The following is an 18,493-nucleotide window of genomic DNA, read 5'->3' on the forward strand; positions in this document are numbered from 1 at the left end:
GCAGAGGGAAGACAAATGGACACAGACATCAGGTTTGTAATGCCCAGTCAGCAGACAGAGAACAGCGTTGGATTGCATCAGAAAAAAAAAGAAGCTTATGCTGAGCCATTGAGAAAAGATAAAGATGAGGTATTCTTTAAGTTTAAACGTCTGTGTGCAAGTGTGTGTGTGTGCGTTTCCCTGTCCGTCTCCTGGTTTTGTGGAAACAGCCAAAGAAGGCGTATACGTACGTGATTGCCTGAGGGTGTGAAGATCCATTTGTAGGTGATTGAGTTAGGATGTGTGTGTCTGTGTGTGCGTGTGTGTGTGTGCGTCACTAAAAAGGAGAGAGAGGGTAGAAAGGGGAAGGTGAAAGAGAATAAGAGAGAGGGAACAAGGAGAGAGAGAGGAATGTTTTATCATTACGTAATCGAATCTAAGTGGCTATTTTTCTTGTATAAAAACCTCCGTTGCCCTCTGACCGCTGTCCTCATCTGTCTAAAAGCACTGAGTGAGTCATGCTGTGGGTCCACACACACACACACACACACACACCGAGTCACAGTGAGTCAGCCAAGATCTGCCATAGACGCTCACCTCAATGATGAATAATGTAATAGGGAAAGGCATAGTATAAGCTGCTCACATGACATGTGAACTCGGTGGACAGCAGACATATGGAGGATTCTGACGGACTCACACGCGAGCAAACACAGCGACACCTTTCACAGGGGGCAGCTGGCGGACAGGTGGATTGTACTTTGACACCTTGAGGTGCAGGTTTCCTTTGTCTGCGTGCAGGAAACTCAACAGAAGATTCGTTGCTGAAGTCAATCTGTCACTGAAGCAAAAGTTCAACATTGAAACGGGTTCATTCACTTTCGGTTGGAGTGTTGGATGATAAGTTGGCGGCTGGTTAGCTTAGCTTAGCGCAAAGACTGAAAACAGGGGGAAATAGCTGGCCTGCCTCTGTCCAAAGGTAACAAAGTTAACATACCAGCCGCCCGAAAGTCCTCTAATTTCCACGTCATATTGAGCTTGTTGAATTTGTTCACACACACTGAAGTTAAAAAGGATCATTTGCCGCTTGTCTAGCCGTTTCCAGTCTTTGTGCTAAGCTACGCTAACCGCTGTAGCCTTTTATTCAACACACAAACATAAGAGTGGTAGTAATCTTCTCATCTAATCCTCCATCAGATCATCAATACGCATATTTTCCCAAATTGTTAAACTATTCCTTCAGTGTGTGTTTTTCTGAGGCCAAGGCCATACATGACAAATATTTGGGTTAAGCTCTCAGGCCGCGCGTCCTTTAAGATGTGCGACCCGATTTTAAACGAGAAACAACCAAACGCTTCATGGTGCAAATGTGAAATACCCCCTTGAGGCATCGCTGTCTGCAACAATATCTTTGTCGAGCACATGGTCGGGCTGAGGCTGATCTTTCTGGCCCCCAGAAAGGGTGCATGACATCACAAGAAGATCCACAAGTCTATTTGGTGCAATTTCCCAGGAAAATCATGCAATATCACAATGACCCAAAGGACAGGATCTAACTGGACTTTGGTTCCAAAATAACAGGCAGTTGGTCCTCTTTGCATAGACATCAGGAAGGAAAACTGCCCACAAGTCATAAAGCTGTGCCCCAGTCTGAATGGGTGTGTTTGCAGTTAGACTCGCCCACAGCTTCTTTTTTTTCTTCTTCTTTTTTATCACCAGTCACATTTTCCAGATGATTATACTGCACAAACAAACTAATGAGGTAAACAAAATCAATTAAAGAAAAGTTCTGCTTCTGTTCTAAGTTTGTTTAGTGTCATCCTGCCATCATGTGCTGAAAAAAAGGCATAATGTCACGGGGCGGTACAGTGAGGTTCGAAAAAAAACACAACGGCCCCAGTGTCCTCTCACATATTCCTCTGGAGCAACAGGAAACACAGACCAGAAGATAAAAACCTGCACATAACCAAACCATGCAAACACACACACACACACACTTAAATATGCAGAGCCGGCCCTAAGGCATAAAGTGAATTAAGTGGCAAATTACTTTAATGTGTTTCTCTTAATTCATTCTTTGTCACAGCCCAATCGTCCATCTTTATCTGGTCTATGCAGTTGCTTTTTGGGATTATGACGAAGAAGGATTGAGAAATCGCACGCCCTGTTGGTCTCTTGTAACCACATGATTTATCACAATGTTTAGGTATAGGTACCTCCTGACTAAAACTGGATTACCAAACCAGGCAAAGGCCCCAACCAATTTAAGGGGTTACCATAACAAATGTTATAGTATAAGACATTCAGGGATTCATATTTATAGCAAATAATACATTTGTGAATAGCTACTAAAAAGCTATTTTGATTAATAACAATAAAAATAATTAACAACAAAAGACGTCAGTATTGGTGTTTGTATCCTTATTATTATTATTATTTTTTAAATCTATACTTTCCCTTAGAATAACACTATCCAAAACTTGGGTATGACTGATGCACACATGTAATATTGTTGGGAGTCTGTCTGAGTCGTAGCCTACACACAGCCACGCAATGATGCGTTTATTGGCTCCTAGTGGGATATTATAGTTGATTAAATCTGGATGGGGGGGTGATTAGAGCTGGGAAACGCGAGACATCGGAAGCACATCACAAACTGGACGGGTTTCTGTGTAGAGGGAAACTCCTGCCAAGTGAGAGAGCCGTCATCAAGAAGTGTGAGAAGGGGCTGTCACCCGTCATGATGCTGCATTCACGTCCGGGATAAACATTTACAGTCATCCCATTGAAAATCACAGCCAACTCTTCCATTAGGCCTACTGGAGAGTTTAATTGACTCTTTTTTTTTTTTTCTCGCAATGACTGTGTAAAAAAAAATAAAAAGGTGAGGATGGCTTGGAGAGATCCGTGTGCTGTTGTGTTTTTTTTTTTCTCCCGACTCATCACTTTGGCCGATCTCCAGCCAAAAGCGGGATAGAAAGGAGTGGCAGGAATCCGGAGCAGGGGAGGAGAGGCGCTGCACTGTGTCTTTAAGCTCCAGTGAACTCCATCGCAGAGGGGGGGAGGGAGGGAGGGAGGGAGGGAGGGGGGGGGGGGTGGTGGAGTCGCAGCCGCACTGGATCGTTGTGTTTGTGCGCGCAGCGCCGTGGAGGGTCCTGCTCTGTGGATGGATGGATAAGCGCAGGATGGTCGTTATTGCACTTGAAACAAGCGGAGTAGAGTAAAGGAAAAAAAAAAGCTTCAATCATGAGATGCCCCTGGTTGGCTTTCGCCTCGCATTTTGTTCTGCTGCCACTAACAGGTAAGAAAACAAGTGGAATGTTGTTGAAATATTGCTTTTAGCGACTCGTGGCGTGTCTGTGTTCGCAATAATGACTTTATAGTGACCTCATTTTATCGCATCACCTTACAACAGCCTCATACATTATAGTTTAGTTGTATCTTATTCCAAAGGACACGAGTGACGATGCCTTTATGCGTCATTACCAAATGATTTTAATGTACTGCATTAGAGTATTACAGTGGTCTTTTCATTTCACTGAAGTGTTGCTCTGTCTCCAGATTATTGCCCTACATTTTGTTAGTGTCACAAATTAAAGTATTTTCCACCCTTAATTACACTAAATTAGATGTGAACAGTTAAAATATATATATATAAAAAAAGCAGCATCTATCATTATGCTGTTTGAGGCTCACACATTTTCTGTCTCCACGTTGTTCAACACACCCAAAGTGGCGTTTAACGGTGCAGTTGGATCAACCTGTCAGCTCACGTCTCCAGATCACATCATTTGCATAACTATACTGTTGGGTTGACATGCGAGGGAGATGCCATTGGGCTGCCTTTCCCGGTAGGCAACAGGTGTGTGTGTGCGTGTGTGTGTGTGTGCGTGTGTGTATGTGCGTGTGTGTGTGTGTGTGTTTGTGTTGGTGTGTTCGAGGACGATTAATTACTCATCCCACCGAAATAAAACGGGGATTAAGTTGTGCGCTTTTGCGCGGACAGCAGAAGGAACGAAGAAGAGCCTGGATACACACATCTTTACCAGAAACAGACCCAGCAGCACCTTGACATTTACCCAGCTCTGACACGTGATGATAGCCTTGTGTGTTAGTCATAAAACAGCCCCAGGTTCTGTTTGAAACCTTTGTGTTTTACTTTCTCAAACACCAACTGCATCTAGCGGCAGGCGATAAAACGTGCACTTTGCAGCCTGCACAAACACAGATATTGATATTTTTTGAGTTTTCTTTTTTTTGCATCCACTTCTCCTCCTTGACTGCTCAGCCCATCTCCCATGCAGCCCCGAAGGCACAACAGTCACATGAAGATCCGGTTCTTGAAATGGCGCCTATCATGTGGAAATCTGAAAGACAAACAAAAGTTGGAATTGGGGGGGGGGGGGGGGGGGGGGGGGTAACTGAGAAATGTTGGTTTCCTACACTCAACTTAAGGGAGTGGATTTAGGGAGCTTAATGCATGATTACTCAGCGGGTAGACAGCACATAATTATTGATTGTTCAATTGAGCCGTGGTGGTTTGATAGCACTCTGTCCCAAGGGGCTCCGTGCCAATCATTACATCCCATTTAACCATCACGTATGTACATAACTGTGGTGGGGATTTTATAGACTGGACAACTAAAGGATTCATCTCCAACATAACCTGGGAACTAATCGCTGATGACGGCAATCTTTAGTTGCTTTGTCCTGTTTAAGCCATTTTCATGGATTCCTATCTCTTTCTCGCAACTCCTCCCAGAGCATGTAATTCATCTACATCAGTGACACTGACTGACGACTTTACGTCATCCGCATTACCTCCTATGTGCTCTGTCTCGAAGTTTGGTGCCAGCCGGTCATCTCCCCCAGCGGGCCCCACGTTGTAGTTCCCAAGAGGGGAAGGCTGGAGCTGCGTTGCCGCAACAATGCCACGACGTCCAGCGCCCAGTCCGGGTTGAGGTGGCAGAGGGAGAGAGCTCGCAGGCTGGAGGGAGAGGTGGAGGAGGGCGGAGCGGCCTACGTCAAGGTGGCGACGGCACAGGCCTACCACGCGGGTCGCTATGTGTGCGTCAACAACAGCACGCTGGAACACAGCTCCATCTATGTATACGTCAAAGGTGCGTGTTTTGAGGAGGAGGGGGCGGGGGCACGTGATTCGCACGGGTGCGTGTGATGCGTCAATCAACGCAAATCACCCTCTCGTCTCCTCAGACCCCCAGAACGTCTTCCAGCGCACCATGGTGGACGTCATCCTGGTGCGCGCAGGGGAGAACTGCACCATCCCCTGTCTCGTGACCGACCCTGAGGTCACCCTCCTGGACCTGGAGACCTGCGATGGACGACCTTTGCCCCCTGGCGTGCGTTACCGCAGCCACCTCCAGCGAGGCGTCACCATCAGCAGCGTGAGGAAGGAGTACGAGGGCTGTTTCGTGTGCGTGGGACAGCTGGCTGGGGTCAAAGTGACGTCGAGCCAATACACTGTGGATGTAGGACTCGGTAAGTGAGAGACATGCTGGGGTTATCCTTCAGTATACCAGTGTTTAATGGTTCGTCATATGTTTTCTAGATCTGTCATTTGGGTGATAATTAAGCTAAAAGGGTTAACAAAGAGTGTTTGAGGGCAGATCTATGAAGTCAGAGTTTGTGAACTTAGTTATGCCTCGTGCAGCCTCCCAGCAATGAGTCAGTGGAAGGTGAAGCCAAAGCAATTGACTTTGCTAATGCCTCTGGGGAAACCATAATGCAAATGTTCCCAATGCTTGTGTCAGTGAGAGTAAACAGTAAAGTGCACACAAAGAGGTTGTCACCAGCGGAACAACAAAGCTAAAGGGCGGGACAATGTGAGGACAACAGCGGTTAATAGAATATATTCTTCTGATACACGTCGTCATATGAGTTATGAAATGGAAAATCATATGTTAAGCTGATTTAAACTGAATGATTTTTCGGGGCGTTTTTGGTTTGGGTCCCAAGGCGGTTATATGGCATGTGCTGCAACCACTCAGCTATGAAGGCGCTACTAAACTCTCAAACAGTAGTTTCTTTGTAGTGGACTTGTGGTTTATTGTAGACAAATCATTTATCTTACATAAGTAAACAAGACACCAAGTCTGTTGGCACGCTAACACGCTCACAACGATAACCCGAACGACCTGATCGTAAACAGGTATGGCGTTTTATGAGTGGATTAGCGTGCTAGTTGCTAATTAAACACAGAGTAAATAGTGGGAATGTCATTCGTTTTGCAGGTTGTTTTATCGCAAAACAATGTATTGTGAACACTTAAATTGATCACCAAAGTCAGAATGGATTCACCTACTGGGGACCATCAATGCCAGGAGAAAGAAAAACCTTCTATACCTCAGTCTGAACCGGCCCAACAGGCCAGCAGAGCCGCTGCCATGGCTACAAATCTTCATAGGAGACCATAATGCATCCTGGCAGAGATCAGTGGCAGTCACAGCAACTGTCCACATTGCAGATGTGTTTTGGTAGAAGAGGGTTGGCTTATAGCTTTTCATATCAGCAATATTAATAGCAAATGTACCATAAAAGCATTTCTAAGTGTCAGTTGGAACCGATCATGTTTCTATTTGTCTCTGCATTGCGTCAGCATTTTCAGTTTGGTCTGCAGTGGGAAGAAGTCAACAGAGGCAAGCTGGGAGGAGCCGGGGCGCACTGTCCTTCTGACTGCTGGAGAGAGGGAGTGAGAAAAGAGACTTGAGGGAGGGAGGAGCGGAGGGATAAGAGTCCCACACCCAACAAAGCTTTGTAACGGTGCATGAAGGCGGCGTCTGGTGTAAACAGAATTACCGCAGTCTTCGTCAAACACAGTGACGCCAGAAAAATAATATTCAAGGTTTATCCCAGGTTTATTTGCACATGAGTGTCTGCGCATGCAAACACTGTACTTGTGTGCGTTGTTGTCAGTGTGTGTTTGTCCACGAACTGGAGTCACACACCCTCAAGGGTATTTTTTACGATTGAATACGGATACAGTCGTTTCAGACTGCTCAACAACACGCAACCACGAGTGAGTTTAAATGAGTCATTCAATCATATCTGTCATGATAATGTTGTTTTTGGATCTCATAATCCAGTGCCAGAGGTGCCTCCAGGGATCACGCTGTCCCAGAAAGACACAGTCATCCTGAGGAGAGGAGAACAGTTTGAGATTACCTGTAGCTCCGCCAACGTCAACCTGGAATTCAGTGTCGAATGGGATTTCCCTTCAACCGCGGTGAGCTTGATGAAGGGATTGACCGGTTTCTCCTTGGCCTCTTTATGTCCGGGGTGACTGACTGTCAGGATGTGAAGCTTTCCGTGTTTCTGTCTGACTCGCTGCCCCCTCTTTAAAGCACATTAACCCGTACCAATCCAAGACACAGAGAGATATTTACACTGAAAACAATAGTATACCCGACAGTGCAGAGAATGCTTTGAATTAAATCGATAAATTATATTTGAAACATTGTGATAACTTTAAATACTCCATTTTTAGTAAGTTTGGTTGGTGGCAAGAGCATTTTGACTATTGTTCCGGATTTTTTAAAAGTTAAGCCAGCTGTTTAAGATGAACAACTATTTGTTTTGTAAAGATGAGGTCGAGTAATGTCTACCTGAGCAGAGAATGAAATCACTCTCCCTCTGTGTGTGGGGCTACCAGAGCTTCTCTTTGCTTTGTTGTCATAGCCGGGCCGGCCACCAATGATTTTAGTGCACGTTAGTGCATGTGGCCCACTGGCTAGCTCACAGCCTCCGCTCTGCACTGCTTTCCCACGGTAGTTACAGCTGATCACGCCGTCCCGAGCGAAGGCGGAGTCAAAGAAGTGTAGCATCCGCCCTCTGGTCCCCCCCTCAGGTTAACACTACTAGCTCTGTCAGCGCTTTTGCCGTAGTTTCCACTATTAGCGCTGTTAGCCGCGATAGCAGCGAGCCGCCGGCTCAGCGGTGGCCATGTTGTAAATAAATGTCGTAAATAATCTATCTGAAGCATGCCACCTTGAAAACAGTGGATCTGTGTGACGATGCCCCTGCTGACCTTTGCCCCCCCCCCCATGCCCTGCAGCACCCTGATGAATCCCACACCTCACACATCCTGTCCGGTTCACGCGGTTACCAACGTGCCACCTCACTCTTGATCACAGCGGTCAACCAATCGGACTCGGGCACTTACCGCTGCCACGCCCACAACAAGAGAGGCGCCAGTGCCACAGCGCTGCAGCTGGATGTCCGAGGTGAGTGTTTGTTTATTCCGTGCACGCATGTGTGTCGATACAGACACAGACAGCGCCACCAACTGGATTCTAAGCAACATTGTCGGGGCTCCTCTGAAACTCCACCAACGCCCTTCCTTCACGGTATTCACAGGACTGTTGACTGGAAAACTTATGATCTCAAATTTGCAGAGTATGCAAATATGTAGACGCCTCAGGAGAACAGCTGTTATTATTTAAAGTGTGATATTATATACCAGTGACAACGTCAGAAATGAGTCTGGACACGCGTTTGGCAAGACACACTTGTCAGACCAGGTGCAGCAAAAGAAAATGATGTTCTGAAAAAAGCAAAGATTTGCCAAAATCGTAGGTTGAAGAAACACAAGTAGGTATCTGCAAGGCATTAAACACAAGGAATACACAGATGACACGCATAGCATACAGCTTATCTGCAACACGTAGACACATAGATGGACTACTGTGTAAAGTGTGCAGGTGGACATTTTCTTCAAGTACGTGTGTTTCTGATGCCCCTCTAGATCAGGGGTTCATCACCATGTTAGGAAGCCCAAGTCCGGTCCAGGCCGACGTTAAAGAGGGGGAGAGCTTGAGCCTCCGAGTGGAATTCAATGCCTACCCCGCCCCCAGGTCCCTGTCCTGGTCCCACGACGGCAAACGGCTCCTCAACACCACAGAGCAAGTCATCACCATCCACCGCCGCAAATACAGGTACAGGCAGAGTTCGCAGTGCGAGTTCCACTGCAAGTGCCACACGCATGTGCACACACGCAGAATTAGGAAAACTCGCGTTTTGTTTCATCAGACTCATCAGCGAGCTCCGACTTGTGAGGGTCTTCGGCTCGGAGGGCGGGATCTACAAGTTCTCGGCCAGCCACGAGGACGCGTCTGTCGACCATTCATTCCAGGTGTACGTCATCAGTAAGTGGCTCTCACAGTTGGTGCATTGCATTCAGTATTTATACGTTTTCTATGCTAAATATATGCGTCTCTTTTTTTTAAATCAATCTGCCCACCTTTTCCCCTACAAGGCAAGCCGGTTATCCTCGCCCAGGAAGGCCCTGTTAATGGACAGGTGCGGTGCATCGCCGCCGGTTACCCAGTCCCTAAGATAAGATGGTACTTCTGTGAGCTGCCCCACACGAGGTACGTCTAAAATGTTTTGGTCGCTTTATTTATTCTATGAAATTGCTTACATCAGAATAAGACTAATAATACACAGCTGCTTTATTGTTTGGAGCTGGATGGGAAACTTTGACATCTTTAATGTTTTATCTTGCTGTTCGGTCTTTTCATTAGATTATGTCGAAAGGGATGATGTAATAACAGACTTTACAAATGAACTGCATCACATTATTTTTCAATCGCTTCAATTTTCTTTTTGTTTGTCCTTCTTATTTCATAGTCAGTTCAGTTTCATGTCGATTTTGTAATCCAAACAATAAGATGTAGAAAGAAGAAATGTTTTTTCATACATTTAAATTTACCTTTACATATATAAGTAAAATAAAAAACCTTGGGTTTCCCTGCTGCTCATATTAAAAGCTGTAACCGAACAGCAGTGTGACTTCGGAGCATTTTACTCACAATAATCTTCAACACCTTCTGTTGTTTTGTCTGGCAGTTCCAGACAACAGAGAACAGTAGAGGCTCATGGGAAAAAGTTGCTTCATGTGATCTCATAGTCTCATTCGTATTCAGACAGCTAAGCCAGCCGGATTTTGACGGTTGGTCAACACAATATAAGACATTAAAAACTTGTATGGGCTCAACAATGAATTGGTTTATTGCCAGAATGAGTAGCACAGAAGCTGAGAGTGGCCGTGGTTGCAATCATTTCATCCTTGTGCTAAAACCATGAGAGGAAAATGTAACCTGAAACAACTTCATAACCCCTCAACAGGTGCTCCCACCTGCCCAATGCCACCCAATGGGAGACTCCGGACGTCCCCATGGTGACAGAGTCCACCTTCGGTCGGAGCGAGGTGGTGAGCCGACTGAACGTGAGCAAGGAGCACGCGCACTATCATACCCTGGAGTGCGTGGCGAGCACGGAGGGGGAGGAGGCCTACACGCTGTTCTCCATCAGTGGTACGACACACACACACACACAAACCCATTGAGCCAGTTGTGTGGCTACTGGGTGCAGATTGAATGAGATGAGTGTATGCTGACTGTGCAGGCTGGGATTATATTGTGCGGACTCGCTTGCAAACGAAACACCACTGCTGCAGCTGTCTGTCTTGACTCCGGGGAGGAGGATGTGACCGTGTGACTGCTTGACTGCGTTGTGTTTGTGTGTGTGTGTGTGTGTGTGTGTGTGTGTGTGTGTACTTCAGCGCTCCGTGTGATTTCTGATTACTCCTGGCGTGTGTGTGTTTTCCTCTCAGAGCGCATCGTCCCCCACAAACTCTTCACTCCTCTTCTAACCGGCATGGTGGCCACTGGCATCTTGCTGAGCCTCATTGTAGTGGTGCTGCTCTATAAATACGTGCAGGTAAGGCAGGAAGTAAATCATACGTCAGCGCAATGAAGAAATAGCATTTAATAAGAGAGCGAGTGGGGTCATGAGTCTTTCACAAATCACATAAATCGATCTACCGATAATCCCTGTTTCAAAATTCTCAGACGTCGATGTGTGAACTCAAGTTCATCAACCAGCGTTGAGAAAAATAAATGGCTGCAGTAGTTTCTGGCAAAAGGCCCGCTCTCATTAAGCAATGACTCAAGCCTCCATCTTGATTGTTCTATGTTTAAGTTAGAGGCATCTTTCTGAGATCACACAAGTTTATTTTTGCTGCATTTGGTAGAGGAAGTATTTCCTTTTAATCGATATGAATGTGTCCTAATGAATTTGAAATGAACCAATCAGCCATTCAAAAGTGCAGACACGCTGTGGTTAAGTGATACACACAGCGTGCTGCTCTTACTGCATGAGTCAGACTCCCTTGAGAACGAGTGAATTCACGGTGGGATCATCAGTCTTGCGACGGACAGCTAAAGAGCACATGGAGTTGAGTATCATCACTTTCTCTGTATATAAATACTGCATGAATCTCTCCACACTTGAACAGAAACCAAAGTTCCAAATCCAGTGGAAGGTCATCGAGAGTATCCACGGCAACAACTACATATATATCGACCCCACCCAGCTGCCATATGACTCCAAGTGGGAGTTTCCTCGACAGAAGCTACGCTTCGGTATGACAGCGCCCGTGTTTAGTGTATCTGTACACTGCATGTCTTTCTCTCACGGTCGCTTAACTTGGATGTTTGAGCTTCACTGTGCAGAACGATACAGTAAAAGGTGACGCAGATATTATTCGATTTAGAGTATTTTAAAATGTCTTTAAAGCGTGTGTATATTGGGGATCTTAGCGTAATTAGAGTTTGTTTTGAATTGTGTGTGTGTGTGTGTGTGTTCCCACAGGTAAAACTCTGGGCTCTGGGGCTTTTGGGAAGGTAGTGAGGGCCACAGCGTATGGACTCTGCTCCGCAGATACTGTTACAACCGTCGCCGTTAAGATGCTCAAACGTAAGTGTGTGTGTGCGTGTGTGTGTGTGTGTGTTTGTGTGTTGGTCTAATTTTAGCTCTCTCTCTAAGGCTGTGTCCGAAAACCACTCCATTGCTCTCCATTCCTTATTCCATATTAAACCGCAGAGCTTGGTTTTTAACAAATGTAAGCCCCTCGCCTTGTAAATACTAGTGGCCCCCCCTGCTTTATTGTCTTCTGGATGAAGTACGCATGTACTTTCCATGGAGTCTCACAGTATTCAAGCCTTCCAAGCAGTAGTGGTGTAACTTTTCTACCCTGGATTCTACCTCTCAGACAATATACAATCTGCCCTGCTGTCCGGGGGACTGTATGCAACTCATGACGATGCCTGCAGACACAACTCATTCCGGAAAGTCCCCTAAGTCCTCTGCGCTTTCGGGGAAAAGCTATTTAGCTGTTTTTATTTACAGATACTTAAATAGACGCTGGACGTGATCATCAATCAAAGATGATGCAGTAAAAGACAGGGCTCTTTGTAGTCTCTAAGGAGTTTAAAGGCACTATTATGAAAAGCATGATAACCAATTTGACAATAAATAATTATCTACTAGATGGTACGCATGTATATAATTGCAGGAAATAACATTTATTTTACGTTGACACTCAAATAAAATGGTGGACAGAAAACACATATAGTAAATCGGGAGTACTTTTGGACACAGCCTGCGTGTTGTGGCATCATAAGATTCATAAATGTCCCGATGATGTCATCCCAGCCAATGCTCACGCTACGGAGAAGGAGGCGCTGATGTCAGAGCTGAAGGTGCTCAGTTACCTCGGAAACCACGTGAACATCGTGAACCTGCTGGGGGCCTGCACTGTCGGAGGTGAGCGGAGCAGCTTCACCACTTAGTTCACTCTTGGGAAGTTCACGCGCGAGAGATTTTGGGCAAAATTTGGTCTGGATTTTGATTGCGGACACTACAACTGCCAAGCATTTTGCTTGTTTATCATATATTTATTGACTGATTGTGTTTTATGGTAATTACACTTGGGCATGAAAAACCATGATTTAAAAATATCGACACAAATAAGTTTCAACGCAAAACCGTTGAAATCGAACACATGCCCTGCATTGGAACAGTCAAATGTATCAACCCCCGACACCATCTTCTTTTTCCACTCATCATTCGAGCTTTGTGTTTTGTGCGTCTCGTTTCATTGTTCTGTGGTGTCACGCGGTCTCAAAATCAGCGAGTGAGGTTTTCTTTTCATCTCTTTTCACCCTGCCAGGCCCAATTTTGGTGATCACAGAGTACTGTTGCTATGGCGACCTCCTCAACTTCCTGCGCAGAAAGCGAGAGGCCTTCCTAAACTCCCAAGTTGGTGATGGTTACTATCGCAACGTGTCGAACCAAACGGAGCCTACAGCGAGGTGTGCATGTGTGTGTATTAGAATTGTGGTTGCAATTGCAAAAACGATTGCCATTTAATGCTTTAATGTGTGTGTGTGTGTGTGTGTGTGTGTGTGTGTGTGTGTGTGTGTGTGTGTGTGTGTCGGTGCAGCAGTGAGGTGACTGGTACAGGATATATGCCCATGCGTCCCTCTGAGAAAGAAAGTTCTTCCCAGTCAGGTAGAAAGTCTCTCACTCTACATTTCTCATGGTGCTTTTCAACAACACACTGAGTGCCTCGCCGACCGCAGAAATCTGACAATGTCGTCTTTATTTAGTCGATGTAGAGGACCTGTCTCTGGACGCCGAAGATCTCCTCAGCTTTTCCTACCAGGTGGCCAAGGGAATGGAGTACATTACTTCCAAGAACGTAAGGCTTTTACCGACCGTGCGCTTCTTTTATTTATAGAGTCGTTACGGGGGAGATTTTAAAAGTGCTGCTGCCGGTTTGTAACTCTCGCTGTGGCTTGGGGCCAACATGTCAGCTTATAGTGCCCGTACATTCAGAGCTAAACATGGCGAAGATGCATTTACATGTTAGATCATCATGCACTGCGCACACAGGGAACCAGCTCCTTCAGGATCTGAAATACTACAGTCTGAATTAAAACCATCCTAACCATCCCCCGAAACGGTGCTAAAACATTTGGATATTTTTTCTGTTTCATTGATTTAATTGTGTTTTTATTTGCCATTTATATACAGTCGTTTTACTGCATTTATATGTCCTGTTAAAGTGCTGCCAATAAGCCTTTTGTGTTTATGTGGTTTGTAACAAGTCGAACTCGCCCGCCTCATTGGTACACGTGTGCTGCATGTCACTCACTCACTGCAGAAACCTGTTACAATGTCAATACTCACTGCTGTGTGTGTGTGTGTGTTCAGTGTGTCCACAGGGATCTTGCAGCCAGAAACATTCTGCTGACTCATGGCAGGGTGGCGAAGATCTGTGACTTTGGGTTGGCTCGAGACATCACCACTGACGCCAGCTATGTGCTCCGGGGCAACGTGAGTCTGTCCGTCCCTTTTTCTCATTGACCCTTTGTCCTTCCTTCCTTCCTTCCTTCCTTCCTTCCTCCATTTCCAGTTGCTTGTTTTGTCCAGTCAACACTTATACAAGACAGAATAAGCCAGTCCTCAGAATCTGGTAATGTTTGCTTGAAAGATTACAATAAGCTATTAACAAGAAAGAAAGTAGCTGCTGTTTATTTTGCTTTCAGTCCACAAATCAATTGAAGCTAGGGATTGGTGATCCCAGTTTAACATCTTTGCTTTATGTGTTGAAATTACTTTCCGAATGCAATCAACAAATCAAAAAAGTAGAGATGAAAAAAATATCTGGTATCTGTGACTGCCGTAGGACTTCAATAAACCCGTCCAATCTGCCCATTGCACTCATTGCGCTTCAGCTGTACCGGTGCTAACAGCAGCCATGTTCGTTGTTGACTTTCATAATGATAATTTGATCAGCAGTAGCTTAAGAGAGAGGCTAGATTTGGTGACACTGGGCTGGGTTTTTTGGTCGGATAATTAATCAAATGTCGCGTAAGATTTCCCAGCTTTAATCGTTAGCATTAAAGGATTTGCACCTTTTTTCGAGAAAAGATATGGTATGTTTTTAAAGAATGAAAACAAGGGAACATGTTCCATACTGCTCCTGTGATCATGGCTCTCCCTCCTGCAGGCTCGCCTGCCCGTCAAGTGGATGTCTCCCGAGAGCATTTTCGACTGTGTCTACACCTTCGAGAGTGACGTGTGGTCCTACGGCATCCTGCTCTGGGAAATCTTCTCTCTGGGTAAGAGCCGTGCTGTTGCATCTGTTTCATAATCTCTGAGCCATTATTGTTGTCCCTTCGAGCTGACTGGGCTGATTTGAGGCTCTGATGATGCTCCCAAAACAGTAAACATCACTTAGCGGGGGTGAATCGTGCAAAATCATATTGATTGTGATACAAAATGTAACTCCAGAAGCCAGGCATCATAAGATGTATCCGTATTGTTTTCGCCCAACAATGAGACATGAATTACACAAAGGTATTTGAAGCGTGCGGGTATGTCTGTGTTGCAGGTAACAGCCCGTATCCTGGGATGCAGGTGGGCTCAGCATTTTATAGGATGATTCAAGACGGCCACAGGATGAGCAGGCCCGAGTTGGCTCCCATCGAGATGTAAGTGTGTATCTCAGGCGACAGCCTCCGATGAAAACGGTGCGTTATTTGTATTGGCCAGCAGGGGGCGACTCCTCTGGTTGCAAAAAGAAGTCTGATTGTATAGAAGTCTATGAGAAAATGACTCTACTTCTCACTTGCTTTATTACCTCAGTGAACATTGGGCCGTGTTGAAACTAATCTCAGTCTCACTTCTGTAGGTATGACATGATGTTGTCTTGTTGGAACCACGATCCTCTGAAGAGGCCTTCATTCAGGAAACTGGTGGAGAGGACTGAGCTGCTGCTGTCAGAAAGAACCAGGAATGTGAGTAGATTCGAAGACTATTCTGTGGCATTTTTGTCTTTATTAGAGAAAACCAGTCGCGATGCAGACAGGAAACATGCGGAGCAAGAGATGAGCAGCATGTGTATTAAGAATCCTCAGACGGAATCGAACCACACATATGACATTGGGATATGGCTCGTTCCATTTCCCAGTCCTCTATCAGACTGGGGTTTTTTTTGTGTGGAAAAAGTTGTATCATCAAAACGTAATAACTCACAAATGTTGTTGTTGTTCCTCAGGTGTACCTGACGCTGAGCAAAGCTCCGGGTCATCCAGAGCAGCAGAGGGCGCCATCACGGAGGCTGAGCTCAGTCTGCAGCACGACAGCCCCCACCCAGCCTTTACTGCAAAACACTGCTGACGTCTTCCTGGACTATGTCTGACACACACACACACACACACACACACACACACACACACACACACACACAGCTATGAAACACACAACCCCCCCCCATCTCTCCCCTTTTACCGCACAAACAACAAGAGCCAAACACACTCTGTAATCTACTAACAACACTCAAACTAACTCTCCAACGCTGGCCTTCCTGCATCGCATCACACACACACACACACACACACACACACACACACACACACACACACAGATACTGTATATACGACCCTGCTCTGGGCTCTCAGTACTGGCCTCTATGTAATCTCCCCATTGGCTTATTGATCTCTGTGGTAGGTATTTCAGGTGCACGTCTATATAGAGCAGACTCCAGCACTAACCGTCCATGAGATACAACATCTCCTAACAGCAGCAGGAGGAGTTTTGGCTTACATTCAGCCTCAGATTGCATCTTAAGAAGCTTTGGGGAGTACAGAGACCTTTGACTGAGGAATAGATAAGCACAGTTGGCGCTGTGATGGGTGGACTGTTTTTTGTTTTGTGTCGGGGTTGTCTCCCCTTTTATAGGAACAGTTCGCATTTTTGGGAAATTGAAAATGCCGCTGTCTTGCAGAGAGTTAGATCAGAAGATTGATGCCACCTTACGATATCTGTGCGTCAAGTATGGAGGTGAAGCCAACAGGCGTTTAGCTTAGCTTAGCATAAAGACTGGAAACGGGGGGGGAAACAGCTAGCCTGGCTCTGTCCTATCGTATTTATACACATTTCATTTCTAATTTTTATTAAAGTTTTACTGTTTTACCATTTTACCATCCTTCGCGTCGAAAGGAGTCAGCTGAGGTGGTTCGGGCATCTAATTAGGATGCCTGCTGGACGCCTCCCACTGGAGGTTTTCCAGGCACGTCCAACTGGGAGGAGACCCCGGGGAAGACCCAGAACACGCTGGAGGGATCATATCTCCCAGCTGGCCTGGGAACGCCTCGGGATCCCCCAGTATGAGCTGGAACATGTTGCGGGGGAGAGGGAAGTCTGGCTCAGCCTGCTGCCACCGCGACCCGACCCCGGATAAGCGGAGGAAACTGGATGGATGGATGGATGTTTTACCATTATCAATTTATTCAGTGTTGTATTTTATTTAGTATGAAAGGTGCTGTATAAATAAAGTTGATTGATTGAACAGTGATAATATCCGTCTGCCAATAGCTCTTAACTACACAAATGAATACATTATGTCTTGTTAGTTTACGCCGTACTAAAAAAAGACAATTTGTGGTTTTAGTGGGGAGTTATTGGTGGGACTATTTCTTGGCCGGGTGCAGTGATTCTCAGGTTTGTCTGCTAGTTGCCTGGCAACCTTAATTAAACTGAATTTGTGGTGCTTTTTTCCCCCCTTCTCTTGAGAGTTACTACTTGTGCTAGCCTGGCTAGTTGTTTTCCTGTTTCTGGTCTTAATGCTTGCCTAAGTCATTCTTCTCATGTCTCTCTCTGAGAGAAAGCAAATAAGTGTTTTATTCCAAAACAAAAAAAAATATTAAAATGAACTTCAAGAGTCCCGAACAAATACCGAGTTGTTGGCAGCAAGCTGACCTCAAAACTGGCTTTAACAGGGCTTGACAAAAGATACTTTCTGATCAGAGACCTGAAGTTTCTTTTTACATTATAACAAATGAGCCATAGCAAGGTGGCATGTAAGCGATAACTCCTAATAACACATAACGCCGTAAGTTAGAGAAACACTGATTCCCACCTGTGTGTTGTAGCTTTAAATACTGTGACCTATAACAGACTCAGTGGTGTATTGCTGTACGTGATTTAGGGTTAGCTTTAGTTTGGTCTGTGGCCAGGCGTTTAGAACTGATTGTGTGCTCATTTTACTTCATTTATGTCAAACATGTATGCAATGTAAATACAATAGAGATGTGCCTTTAGATTTTCTTTTTTTTTGAATACTGAATGCATTTGATTGTGACAGAGTTGTTGTTGAGAGCCAGAAGAGAGGTTCTGTGTGCTGGTTTTGAGAATCATGCAGTTTTGATACAGTTGGTTGACTTGTGATAATAAAGAAAGTACCCGTGAGGGTAGAACTGACTGGAAAGTGTCCATTTCATTTGTCATTTTCCCCAATTCTGTGAAATGGGTAAGTAGCTTTGAGGCTGTACTAGGCTGCTTTCAGCTACACGCTAACATCATCATGCTAACTTGTTCACAGTGACGCTAACATGGTGATGTTTTGACAGTATCATGTTGATCATTAGTTTAGCATGTTAGCATGCTAACATTTGTTAGTTAGCACTAAACATGCTACAAGAACAGCTGGGGTTGATGGGAATGCAATTAGGGAAGACCAAAGTTATTACAATTAGCAGGACATGAGTGTCTGCATAAAACTGAATGACAATCCACCCAATAGTTGTTGAGACCTTTCAGTAAAAAAAAAGAACAAAGATGTCAACCTCATGGTGACTCTGAAAGA

General features: G+C 45.3%; 1 protein-coding gene across 2 annotated transcripts; it reads left to right on the forward strand.

Annotated features, from left to right (window-relative positions):
• The first annotated feature begins 3,147 nt into the window (after nt 1-3,147).
• kitb (KIT proto-oncogene, receptor tyrosine kinase b) lies at nt 3,148-18,052 on the forward strand. 2 transcript variants are annotated; one of them, XM_079278818.1, is made up of 21 exons: nt 3,148-3,280; nt 4,824-5,099; nt 5,194-5,478; nt 7,083-7,222; nt 8,051-8,219; nt 8,741-8,930; nt 9,025-9,140; nt 9,251-9,365; nt 10,123-10,310; nt 10,610-10,716; nt 11,294-11,420; nt 11,650-11,754; nt 12,493-12,603; nt 13,010-13,151; nt 13,283-13,350; nt 13,449-13,540; nt 14,056-14,178; nt 14,855-14,966; nt 15,239-15,338; nt 15,539-15,644; nt 15,905-18,052. In XM_079278818.1, exons 1-21 carry the CDS (start codon nt 3,226-3,228, stop codon nt 16,046-16,048), a joined length of 2,871 nt encoding a protein of 956 aa, XP_079134944.1. In that variant the 5' UTR covers nt 3,148-3,225; the 3' UTR covers nt 16,049-18,052. The 2 variants fall into 2 exon arrangements, with proteins under 2 accessions (XP_079134944.1, XP_079134945.1); XM_079278819.1 differs by having other exon boundaries at nt 13,286-13,350.
• Nucleotides 18,053-18,493: the final 441 nt, after the last annotated feature.

Source organism: Melanostigma gelatinosum (assembly GCF_949748355.1).
Source record: "Melanostigma gelatinosum genome assembly, chromosome: 11".
Lineage (NCBI taxonomy): Eukaryota > Metazoa > Chordata > Actinopteri > Perciformes > Zoarcidae > Melanostigma > Melanostigma gelatinosum.